The 12,335-nt window shown below is 44.2% G+C and overlaps 2 protein-coding genes across 2 annotated transcripts in view; one reads left to right on the top strand and one right to left on the bottom strand.

Moving 5' to 3' along the window:
- LOC311094760 (uncharacterized protein) overlaps window positions 1-12,335 on the bottom strand; it is a 154,328-nt gene that overhangs the window by 96,423 nt on the left and 45,570 nt on the right. The window lies entirely within an intron of this gene.
- Window positions 4,863-6,844, top strand: LOC311094962 (uncharacterized protein). The gene is made up of 3 exons (XM_084133225.1): window positions 4,863-6,004; window positions 6,168-6,327; window positions 6,476-6,844. Exons 1-3 carry the CDS (start codon window positions 5,783-5,785, stop codon window positions 6,691-6,693), a joined length of 600 nt encoding a protein of 199 aa, XP_083989351.1. The 5' UTR covers window positions 4,863-5,782; the 3' UTR covers window positions 6,694-6,844.

Below are 12,335 nucleotides of genomic sequence, written 5' to 3'. Positions count from 1 at the left end.
ATGAAATTAAAAAAGAGAGAACATATTACACCGGTTTTAATGGAAATACATTGGTTACCAGTTCATCACAGGATAGATTTTAAGGTTCTTTTATTTGTTTATAAATCTCAGCACAATCTGGCACCTTTATACATTTCAGACTGTCTGTCAAGATATGTTCCAAATCGTAGATTAAGATCCTCTAATGCTAATCTTCCGGCACATTATACAGTTATTCGTAAAAGATCAGGTGGTGCTTTTTTTTAGCCACTATGCTCCAAAAATGTGGAATTCTTACCAAGTGAAGTGAAAGAGTTTACTAGCATTCATATTTTTAAAAGGCAGGTTAAGAGAGACAAGTAAGAGTATTTAGAGAGGTACTGGCATGGCTTTGAGTGTTTGCTCAACTGAGCCGGACGCAAGAAACCCTATTACGAGGAACCTTTTTGGTTCTACAGCTCAATGTAAGTTGTATATATTTTGTAATTCTATGTTTATTAATAATTTAGTAAGTCATTTTAATTTATAAAGCACATTTACACACAGTGCCAAAGTGACCAAAATGCTGACCATTGTAATGCTGACCAAAGTGCTATACAATGAACAACTAAAAAGACAAGTAAAAAATTAAACACAGAATCAATAATCATAATTTTATAAAACATAAAAACCTTCAATACCAGGGCACATAACACAGAAATACAAAAAAACAAAGGAGTGCCAGGTTAGGGAACAAGAAAGGCCAAAGATTAAAAATTAGTTTTTAACCTAGATTTGAATGCAGCAATGGAGGGGGCAGATCTAATATCCTGGGGGAGCTGGTTCCACAATCGTAAGGCAGCAACTGCAAAAGCTTTATCACCCCTCTGTTTAAGCCGTGAGCGCGGCACAAGCAGGAGCCCTTTGTTTGAGGATCTCAGTGACCTTGAAACTGAGTATGTCTGTACAAGGTCGGTGATATAAGTTGGGGCGAGCCCATTAAGTGCCTTAAAAACAAACAATACAACTTTAAACTGAATCCTAAAAGGAACTGGGAGCCGATGCAGGGAGGCCAGAATGGGGGTGATGTGCTCGCGCCTCCTAGTGCCAGTTAAAAGACGCGCTGCTGCGTTTTGTACTAACTGCATACGTCAGAGTGATGATTTTGGCAGGCCAAGGTAGAGGGAATTACAATAATCCAGCCGTGATGTAAGAAAGGCATGGATAACTTTCTCAAGATCATTAAAAGATAGGAATGACTTTAGGCGGGAAATCATTCTGAGCTGGTAGAAACTATTTTTGACAACAGAACGTCTCGGTTACGTATGTAACCCTCGTTCCCTGAGTGGGGAACGGAGACGTTACGTCGGATGACGACGAATGGGGTTTCGCTTAGAAAGCCTATCGTCTTCGAGTATATAAAACGAGCCAATGGCAATGAAATGCCATGGGTCTGCGGAATTTGCATAGCGTATCTCCGCCCCACGCCGGGGGTATATAAGGAAATACGCTGGCAACATGCAGATATGTCTTCGCTGAGGAGCCGAGACTGAACTCAGGCGTTCCCAGCGGTACAGCTGAAGTGGCAGGGAGACGTAACGTCTCCGTTCCCCACTCAGGGAACGAGGGTTACATACGTAATCGAGACGTTCCCTTTCGTGGTCACTCCGAGTTACGTCGGATGACGACGAATGGGGTCCCCTGTCTAATCACGCCACCTCGGCTGTCTTCCAGTGCCCCGCGTAAGTCTGAGCTCCCTGTCGTGAGACTAGCACGGACGAAGGAGTCCTACTCAACACAGGAATACCAAGGTACACTGGGAAGCATATCTCAGAAGAAATATGCAATTATGCCCAACCCAGAAGGGGGGGACTTGGAAACACATATGACCCAGAGGGCTGCATATGGAGTATCAATGGGGTGTCCAGCCGCGGGTGGAATATTTCAACCCCAGGGGTGGCAAGATGGCTTGCCAAAGGAAAGACACATGCTCAGAGAGGCTTACAGTGGAATACACATGTGGGGGTCGCCCAGAGGGGGAACCATGCACATGGAGGCACCTAGTCAAGTGCGAAAGCTGCCGGTGGCATAACTCTGGCATTGACGTTGACAGTGCTGGAGGAACTCAGGGCTTATGAGGCTCACCTGAGGAAAATATCGCACGTATCCCATCCGTGGAGAGGAATGGCGAGCAAGTGAAGACACCTGAGCAGAATCTAGTACCGGCTAGTAGAAGCGAGTACATGAGAAGAAACTGGCTCCACTCGGAGATTATAGAATCTCGCGAATGTATTCGGTGTCGCCCAGCATGCAGCTCTACAAATGTCTGTTAGCGAGGCGTCATGCGCTAGAGCCCAAGAGGACGCCACACTCCTAGTGGAGTGGGCCGTCACACCAAGGGGGCATGGTCGACCTTGCTGCTGGTATGCCAAAGCAATGGCGTCCACTATCCAGTGAGACAACCTTTGCTTGGAGAGAGCCTTTCCCTTCAGCTTCCCACCATAACAGACAAAGAGCTGGTCTGAGGTCCTGAAACACCGCGTTCTGTCTACGTAAGCACGGAGGGTGCGTACTGGACAGAGCAGTGCCAAGTCTGGGTCTGCCTCCTCCAAGGGCAGCGCTTGCAGGTTCACCATCTGGTCTCGAAAGGGTGTGGTGGGAACCTTGGGCACATATCCAGGCCGGGGTCTCAGGATTACGTGAGAGTTAGCCGGCCCGAATTCCAGGCACGCTTCGTCAACCGAAAATGCCTGCAGGTCCCCTACCCTCTTGATGGAGGCCAGTGCAACCAGGAGCGCTGTCTTCATTGACAGGAACTTAAGCTCCACTGATTGCAATGGCTCAAAGGGAGCACTCTGCAGGGCAGTTAAAACCACTGAGAGGTCCCAAGAGGGTACGAGGGGAGGACGAGGAGGATTCAGTCTCCTCGCTCCCCTCAGGAACCTGATGATCAGGTCGTGCCTTCCCAGGGACTTACCATCAACTGCATCGTGATGTGCGGCAATGGCGGCAACATACACTTTCAGGGTGGAGGGAGACAGCCTTCGCTCCAGCCCTTCTTGCAGGAAGGAAAGCACGACACTGATCGGGCATTTCGTGGGTTCTTGATGTTTAGAAGAACACCAGATGACGAAGAGGTTCCACTTCAACGCGTAGGCATGTCTCGTGGACGATGCTCTAGCGGAAGTGATGGTGGCCACCGCTGGTGGTAGGGTAATCAAACCTGCATCGTCCCGTCCAGGAGCCACATGTGGAGGCTCCAAAGATCGGGACGAGGGTGCCATTGGGTGCCCCGTCTCTGAGAAAGCAGGTCCTTCCTCAGAGGAATTGGCCAGGGAGGTGCTGTCGCGAGGAGTACTAGTTCTGAGAACCAGGTCCGGTTGTGCCAATACGTGGCAACCAAAATGACCTGCTCCTTGTCCTCCCTGATCTTGCGCAAAGTCTGCACAAGAAGGCTCACTGGGGGAAACGCATATTTGCGTAGGCCCCGCGGCCAGCTGTGCGCCAGTGCATCCGTGCCGAGCGTGCCCTCGGTCAGGGAATAGTACAGGGCGCAGTGGGACGAGTCGTGGGAGGCAAAGAGGTCTACCTGCGCGTCCCCGAACTGATCCCAAATCAGCTGGACCGACTGGGGATGGAGTCTCTATTCTCCAGCGAGAGGCCGAAGCCGAGACAGCTCGTCGGCCGCTTGGTTCAGGTCTCCTGGGATATAAAAATGGCTCAAAGCGACCTCAGATGCTTCTGACTCCATATGAGGAGGTGGCGAGCGAGTTGCGACATACGGCGGGAGCGTAGACCACCTTGATGGTTGATGTACGCTACTGTCGCGGTATTGTCTGATCGGACTAGTACGTGCTGACCCTTGAGCAGCGCACGGAAGCGGTGCAGGGCGAGACGTACAGCCAGCCTCGGGCGGCGGAGACCACTCGAGTCCAATGGTCGCGGCTGCCAGGGAAAGCATGGCCGTCATCTCGGGATCAGACTCGGGCAATGCTGGCACACCCGAAGGCGGCAGCACAGCCGAATCCTCACTTCCCGAGGACTCCTGCCCACCTTGTGATGCAGCGATCGACATTGCATCCTCCTCTGGAGCGCCAAACGAGATTCGCGGGGCCTCCGTAGAGGGACCAGCGATCTCAGTCTGGACGCTCGCGGGTGCCAACGCTGGAGAGGGGGGTGTGGACCGTGGACGAATCGGCGGTTTGTTCCACACCGTCACCCTCAGGTCACCCCAGCCACCAGCCGAAGTACGGCCTCTCGGGGAGACCGTAGATCGGGGTGTGGGTGGGGGGACTCTCACTCGAGTGAGCCCATCGAGTCTCGACCGTAGCATGGAGATGGTCATGTTCCCGCAGTGAGAACATGAGTCATCCACAAGGGCTGCTTTAGCGTGATCAGTGCCCAAACACACCAAGCAGCTCTTGTTCCCATCAGAGGATGACACATTGCGACCGCAACCAGAAGTACACGGGCGAGGCATCTTTAAAAAGACGTGCCGCGTGCAATGCTCTTTTGTGAGAGGAAAATTCCGCGATGTTGAAGCGACCAGGGAGAAACACACTATCTGTCAGATCACTGACCAGATCAGCAGGGTAATGTGCACTCGCTGGAAATCGCCGTCCCACCAACACCGGAGAGATCGCTCGTCTCGAAGGATGTAGAGAAGAGTAACTCAGGATTTTGGCTTCTGTGGAGTGAAGAAAAAGCTCTCGGCTCCGAAGCGAAAACATATCTGCATGTTGCCAGCGTACTTCCTTATATACCCCCGGCGTGGGGCGGAGATACGCTATGCAAATTCCGCAGACCCATGGCATTTCATTGCCATTGGCTCGTTTTATATACTCGAAGACGATAGGCTTTCTAAGCGAAACCCCATTCGTCGTCATCCGACGTAACTCGGAGTGACCACGAAAGGGAACTAATCTGTTTGTCAAGGCAGAGTTCTGATTCAAGAATGACACCCAAATTTCTGGCATAAGGTTTGATAAATGGGGTGAAGTGACCTGAATTTTGTACCACAGTGCATCTTGCCTTGGGAGAACCAAAAATAATTACTTCTGTCTTGTCACTTTTTAACTGGAGAAAGTTGTTAACCATCCAAGTTTTGATGTGGGAGCATATACAGGCTAAAAAGCATAGGACCCAAAATGGACCCCTGAAGGGACCCCATCTGAAACGGAAGGAGAAGAGGAGGAGAACTTGCCAATAGATACTGAGAAAGTCCTATCATTGAGATAGGAACGGAACCAAAGTAATGCGGTCTCCCTAATGCCCACCTGCTGATCAAGGCGAGTAAGGAGGATGTTATGATCAACGGTGTCGAAGGCGGCACTAAGATCCAATAATATCAGGATGGCATTATCACCTGAATCTAGTGTAAGAAGAAGATCATTGGTTACTTTGAGCAGGACTGTTTCAGTTCTATGAAGTGATGTAAAACCTGACTGAAAAGGTTCTAGTTTATTTTGGGTGGTCAAAAAAGGGGAGCAGCTGTGACAGAACAGTTTTTTCCAGAACTTTAGAAATAAAAGGAAGCTTAGAAATGGGACGGATGTTATTTAGGCATTTAACATCGAGATCATGTTTTTTGAGCAGGGGTTGGACAACCAAATGCTTAAAACATGTAGGGACAGTGCCGGATGCAAGACATGAATTTAAGATGACCTGAATGGAGGGGCCGACTACATGTAGCTCCCACTGTACCGGTTTTACCTCTGTACCAAGTATCACAGCCTATTACAACGTAAGTGTTACACTGCATTCATACAATACTCAATATTGATATTGTAATTCTCTCCACTAGATACACCGGCTTATTGAATCAATGACCAATGAATATGATCGATGGGTTGCCACTGCTCTGTTAGTCTGTGCTGGAAAAATGCATGGCATGACTACCATGAGAGCGAGACAACTCTTGCAAGATCTCGAGGAACGACTGCAGATACAAGTAGCTTCCATGAGATGGACTCCAGAAAGGGTTGGTGATCAAGAGAATGAGAGGAGATTTCTGCAGGAGTCATTAGATAATGTGAAAAAACTCAAAGTGAGTAGCCTACGTCTTTGGAGACATTTAAAGTGGAATAATCAGCACTATTTCATAATGATACCTATTGAGTGTAATGTGTTTCCATTCACTACAGCTTAAAGTTGATGCAATATAATACCTGTTGTGGTATTAAGCATTTGTGCTATTTTTCAATATACAGGCAGCTGAGACACCGTACACCAGACAGTGTTTCAAACAAGCTGTGAAAAGGAAGGCAGACCAGATTGCGGAAGACGAACACATTAAGAAGAGGGCACGAGGTGCGGGTCACAAAAGCATGATGGATGAGGAGGATGAGAAGTGGTTGGCTAAGTGTATAGGTAAGTAAATAACATGCATACTTGTTTTTTTTTTCCTAAGAAATGTAAACCTTTATCATTATACTGTTTTTATAGTGAACTATGGCTATTGAAAACTATTAATGGAAGACTTGGCAACCAGGATTTTTGTATTCTCTGCTATTTTCAGAGGTCAAAACTACCGTTCATGGTCGTCGGCATGAAAGCGCACTCTACACCCATCATAGAGTGAAGTCCCAGGATCTGCTGAAACTGGCAAACTACAGAAGGCTGAGACTAGGTCTGCCGTTGATTCGTGCTGTGTCCACAGTGCATAGCAGATCAAGATTAAGACGTCTGAAATCCCTTCAGAGCAGGAGACATGTAGGTCTCAATATACATTTCTAGGGCTTTATTGTGTGCACATGTGACTGCAGTTTCATGTGAGTCAGTGTGTATGTGCGACTGACTGTATGTGTGATTTGAGTACTGAAAGAATGTATATTCATTTAAATTGTTGGTGTATGCCACTATTTTTCAATAAAGGTGCTCTAAGCGATCCCGGGAGACGTTACTTCTTGTTGACATTCGAATTGTTGTCAAAAAAACTAGGCTAGCTAGACCCTCCCTCCTCCTCATCCAGTCTCCTCCCTCCTCCCCTTCCTTCCGGTATAAAGGAAAGTCAAAGTAGTCACTACAAACAAAGTTAAGTTTTACTGATACTTCATTCAATGTGTAATGTCGCCAAGTTAGATAAAGGGTTTTATATATTGCAGAACAGAATGCAGAAAAAAAAGAAAGATTATCTTAAAATCGTTTCGCCACCTGAGGTTATAACTATAACGTTAGTTCCCATACAAGGACGCAATAATAGCATGATAAAGTTAGCTTTGCGTTTCCCAGTGAGCATAAACAACTGCGGCGTCGTAAACAAATTTAGTCAAAGTTGTCAATAGCATATTATTACGGCTGGCTCATATACCGCAACATAAAAGAGGCAAACAACAAATGCTTTAACAATAAGCCAATTTATTGTCAAACCAAGCAAAACAAGTACAAACCCAATTCCAAAAAAGTTGGGACACTGTAGAAATTGTGAATCAAAACAGAATGCAAGGATGTGGAAGTTTCAAATTTCAATATTTTATTCAGAATACAACATAGATGACATATCAAATGTTTAAACTGAGTAAATGTATCATTTTAAGGGAAAAATAAGTTGATTTTAAATTTCATGGCATCTACACATCTCAAAAAAGTTTGGACAAGGCCATGTTTACCACTGTGTGGCATCCCCTCTTCTTTTTATAACAGTCTGCAAACGTCTGGGGACTGAGGGGACAAGTTGCTCAAGTTTAGGAATAGGAATGTTGTCCCATTCTTGTCTAATACAGGCTTCTAGTTGCTCAACTATGATGCAAATCATAACTCTTTATGATGCACCAAATGTATTCTATGGGTGAAAGATCTGGACTGCAGGCTGGCCATTTCAGTACCTGGATCCTTCTTCTACGCAGCCATGATATTGTAATTGATGCAGTATGTGGTCTGGCATTGTCATGTTGGAAAATGCAAGGTCTTCCCTGAAAGAGATGACGTCTGGATGGGAGCATATGTTGTTCTAGAACTTAGATATACCTTTCAGCATTGATGGTGCCTTTCCAGATGTGTAAGCTGCCCATGCCACACGCACTCATGCAACCCGATTCCATCAGAGATGCAGGCTTCTGAACTGAGTGCTGATAACAACTTGGGTTGTCCTTGTCCTCTTTAGTCTGGATGACATGGCATCCCAGTTTTCCAAAAAGAACTTCAAATATTTTTATTTTATTTGTCTGACCACAGATCAGTTTTCCACTTTGCCACAGTCCATTTTTTATGAGCCTTGGCCCAGAGAAAATGCCTGCGCTTCTGGATTCTGTTCAGATATGGCTTCTTTTTTGACCTATAAAAAAGGGGGGGTTCATATTTCAATTTCTTTGGAAAACAAGAACAAAAAAAAAATGACTTAGGCAATTATGCCATGAGGCTAACGATATGTGCAGTCTTTGTTCAAGTTAATTTGTCCAAAATATTTAACAATTAAACCATTAAAATTTACATATTTAACTAAATATGTATGTGACTGAACAGCAAATAGAATAAAACTTTGTGACAATGTAATAGTTTATTATAATGTTTATTATAATATGTAAATTATACATTTTATTATTCATATAAGTGATATGTAAATTATTGCAGCAAATCGCAACGAATGGAAAGTGTGTATAGCGCTGCAGATGTTAGGCATCCAATCAGGAAAAAAACAGGCAGCAGCGCTGACTGCGCCTCCCTGTGCGCAGCGCAGATCGGAAAAACAGAGAAACAATACAGAGAGGAGAAACAGTGATTAGGAGAATTAATGGTGAAATACCTGAAAGAAAACCTAGAATTTCATTGAGAATCAGTTTATTGTTACAACTACACTGATTGAGAAGCGTTTGTTTAGATACTTACCTGAGTAGAGTTCCTGTTAATTCTGTAGATGTTAGGCCAAGCTAACACTAACGAAACTAACGTGGTTCATCTGGTGAAACCTGGAAAGAGACACAAATGAACAAAAAGAACAGTTAATTTACAGAGGAATCGGTGAGTTGAATGTTTATTTTGATAAATATGGTTAACAGTGTTTATGTACAATATTAATGTGAGACTAAACAGTAAAAAAAACAATGTTTCACTATGCGTAATGAGTGTTTACAATGTCAATTGTTGTTTAGAAATGTGCTAAATGATGCTAATGTAAAGAGAAATCACTAAGGACATTGCCCTGTTGTGTGCAGGCCAGTTTTTGCATATATGTGTTTTGAAGTTGGATTTTCGTATTGTGGACTGCGTTCTTTGGTGTGGATGCATCGAGACGCGTGATGAGTGAAGGTCATAGATGGCGAGCCACCTGTGAAAATCGAACTTGGATCTACCTTTCTCAATTTCCATTGGATGTGAGTCATCCCTGCAGTTTGTTCATCTGTAGGAGTTCTTCTCGTTTGAACTTAAGGATTGAGGTATTTTATTTCCTTTTGGAATTGACATTTTCTGAGAACTAAAGGGGAAATTTCTATTATTTTTTTTTGTGTTATTTGGACTGAGAATTTTTAAACTGAAAATAATTGTTTGATCTGATAAGAGATCTACATTCACTACATATTTTCTTTCATTATTACTGTGGGTAACAAAATGGAATTGTAAATCTGTTTTGTTGGTGAATATTTTGTTGAGAAATTGTCATTTAATTTTGATTGTGAAAAGGTTGTTTCACAAAAATTACACTGAAATTAGGAAACGAAAGAGATACATCTAAACTAGTAAATAACTAATAAATCTGCCAATTAGGTGTAACTAAATTAGGTCAAAGGGCAATAAAATAAATTCTAAATTACAAGGAAACTCAAAACAGAAATCAACTAGCTAAAAGGGGAAAAGAAAGGAACTAAACGTTTCTTGTCTTTTGGTTGATATTTTCTTGCATTTAATTTGTGTAATTGTTTTCATCTAACTAAGGTCAATTCACTATTGAATTGTGTACAATTTATTTTCTTTTAAAACATTGTTGATTCAATCCATTTTTTTATTTGTTTGTTGATACTTTCACTTTTGATATATACAAGGAAAAAAATTCTATGTGTGTGTACCTTTGTCTCCTTCGACTCCTGTGTCTTCTGATCGGCCCATTGATCTAGTTTATCACAAGTTCTGCAAAGCAGGTGTTACATATGTTTATGGCGAGCAAGCCAGGAGACAGAGAGACACACACATTAACCAAAACCTTCAATTCTAGAGTTCCCCTTTAAAAGAAAAAAAGAAAATAAGAATTTAAAGACATAAGTGTAGAAATCAACCAAACTGAAAAAAGTTCAAAGAGATGGAGGTTATAGAGGAAAAGGGTGTAAAAGTCCCAAATGCAGTCCTAATTAATGGCCTAACTGGGACTGAAGTGGATGAGGAAATATTGGACTTTGTAAAACAGAATGGGTCAATTAACAGAATCATCCCATTAAGTGATCCCAGCTTAGGGTCGAAGAGGTCTGTGATAGTTGAGTTCAACTCTGGACTAGCAGTGCAAACTCTTCAGACAGTGCTACCATATATCCAGCAGGCAAAGAATAATCCTGATATCTCTTTCCATGTGACAGCTTTATCAAATGTCTATGTTGAGAGGCTGGGACGAAACACAACCCAAACTTACCTCAATGAGCTGAAAGAGCTGGCAAGTCGCAGTGGAGAGAATTTCGAGGATGTATTGAAGGGTATGTTGGCTCATATTCACGAGAGCGTGGTGCCAAACCCATGTCCTGTACCTGTTCCTTCTGATGGTGATACCTTACCTGCTCATTCAGCAGATCCATCCTTGACTGAGTTCTCTCTTAAGCCGTCTCAGACACCAATAAATGCTGCACAACATCACTCTGTTCCACATGTGTCAGCCACAAGCCCAGAATCCCCATCAATCACCGTCAGTGATTTAAACCCACCTGGTGTGCAGAAAGTTGTAGTGGAGCATCTTGTACGCACCAGTGACTTAGCCATACCTGGAAACTCACCGTTACGACTCCGTGTTTTCTCTGGGCGAACTCCTCATCCACCTAACGAGGTTGATTATGAAACTTGGCACACTAGCGCTGAACTACTTTTCCAAGATCCAACAGTCTCCGATTTCCACAGAGTGCGCAGAATCTGTGAGAGCCTTCTTTCCCCGGCAGCAGACATAGTAAAATCTGTTGGCCCGTCAGCATCACCTTCAACTTACATTCAGCTTCTTGATTCTGCTTTCGCGCCCATTGAAGATGGTCTGAGAGAATCCGGGAGAAAAACCATCTGCTTACTTGCAACGATTGCATGTTGCGTTACAGATCACTATGCGCTGTGGTGGAGTCCTTGGCTCAGAGGTTGACAAGCATCTACTTAAGCAGTTTTGCAGAGGATGTTGGGAAAATTCCTTGATTCAAGAGTTGCAATTGGAGCAGAAAAAACATTCACCCCCATCCTTTGCAGAGCTAATGACTTTATTACGAACTGAGGAGAGCAAGCATGCTTCCAAAAGTGTACGAATGAAACAACACCTGGGAAGTGTTAAGCAGCGTGCTGTGATGCAGTCTCAAACGACCACTAGAGATGATGTGACTCAATTTAATTCTGTTACTGCTCAGTTGGCAAGTCAGAAAGCAGAACTCCAAAATCAGCTAGCATTATTAACTTCGAAGCAGTCTAAAGACAAACCAAACACCAAGTCGAACATGGTTAAGTCCTCAAGTAAGCAGAGTGCCATCAGTCCTAAAGGAAAAACCAAAGTTCCAGACATGTCCCAGACAGCTAGACCAAAGCCAGGTTATTGCTTTAGGTGTGGAGAGGATGGGCACATTGTCAGTTCTTGTTCCAATGACCCGAATCCAGCCTTGGTGTCAGAGAAGCGGAATGAACTTGCAAAAAGACAGCGTGAATGGGATTTGCGGAATGGCAGTACTAAGCCCCAGTTAAACTGACTGCAGTTCCTGTTGCGGGACGAATGGGAACTGGGATTGATTCAGGGTGTCCCAAGTCTGTCAGGGCACTGTCAGCCCGAGCACAAGTGAAACCACGCCAATCTGTTTTACCTAGGGGGTTAATTGGAGCAAAATGCACTGCACAAGTAGATGTTGCAGGTGTGATGTGTGACTGCTTGCTTGACACTGGTTCACAGGTCACTACCATAACAAAATCCTTCTACAATGAGAATTTGTACAATCAGCCAATAAATTCCTTAAATTATCTTTTGGAAGTTGAGGGAGCAAATGGTCAAAACGTCCCTTACCTCGGTTATGTTGAGCTGATCATCACTTTTCCCAAGGACTTTGTGGGAGTTGACACAGAGGTACTTACCTTAGCCTTGATTGTCCCTGATCTTCCCTTCACTTCTCAGCCTTCAGTGTTGATCGGTACAAACACTTTGGACAACCTGTATAAGGACTTTTCACAACAAGAGACTCAATACTTTTCTCCCACTTATGGATATAAGCAAGTACTTAAGATTTTGG

The sequence above is a fragment of the Abramis brama genome (assembly GCF_963993115.1).
Source record: "Abramis brama genome assembly, chromosome: 1".
NCBI lineage: Eukaryota > Metazoa > Chordata > Actinopteri > Cypriniformes > Leuciscidae > Abramis > Abramis brama.
The sequence above is the reverse complement of the archived record's forward strand: the minus strand, read 5'-3'. Positions and strand labels throughout refer to the sequence as shown.

Coding starts and splice junctions, on each gene's coding strand:
- LOC311094962 (XM_084133225.1), top strand. CDS start 5,783: ATGACCAATGAATATGATCGATGGGTTGCCACTGCTCTGTTAGTCTGT. Junction 6,005..6,167: donor ATAATGTGAAAAAACTCAAA/GTGAGTAGCCTA, acceptor TTCAATATACAG/GCAGCTGAGACACCGTACAC. Junction 6,328..6,475: donor GTGGTTGGCTAAGTGTATAG/GTAAGTAAATAA, acceptor TGCTATTTTCAG/AGGTCAAAACTACCGTTCAT.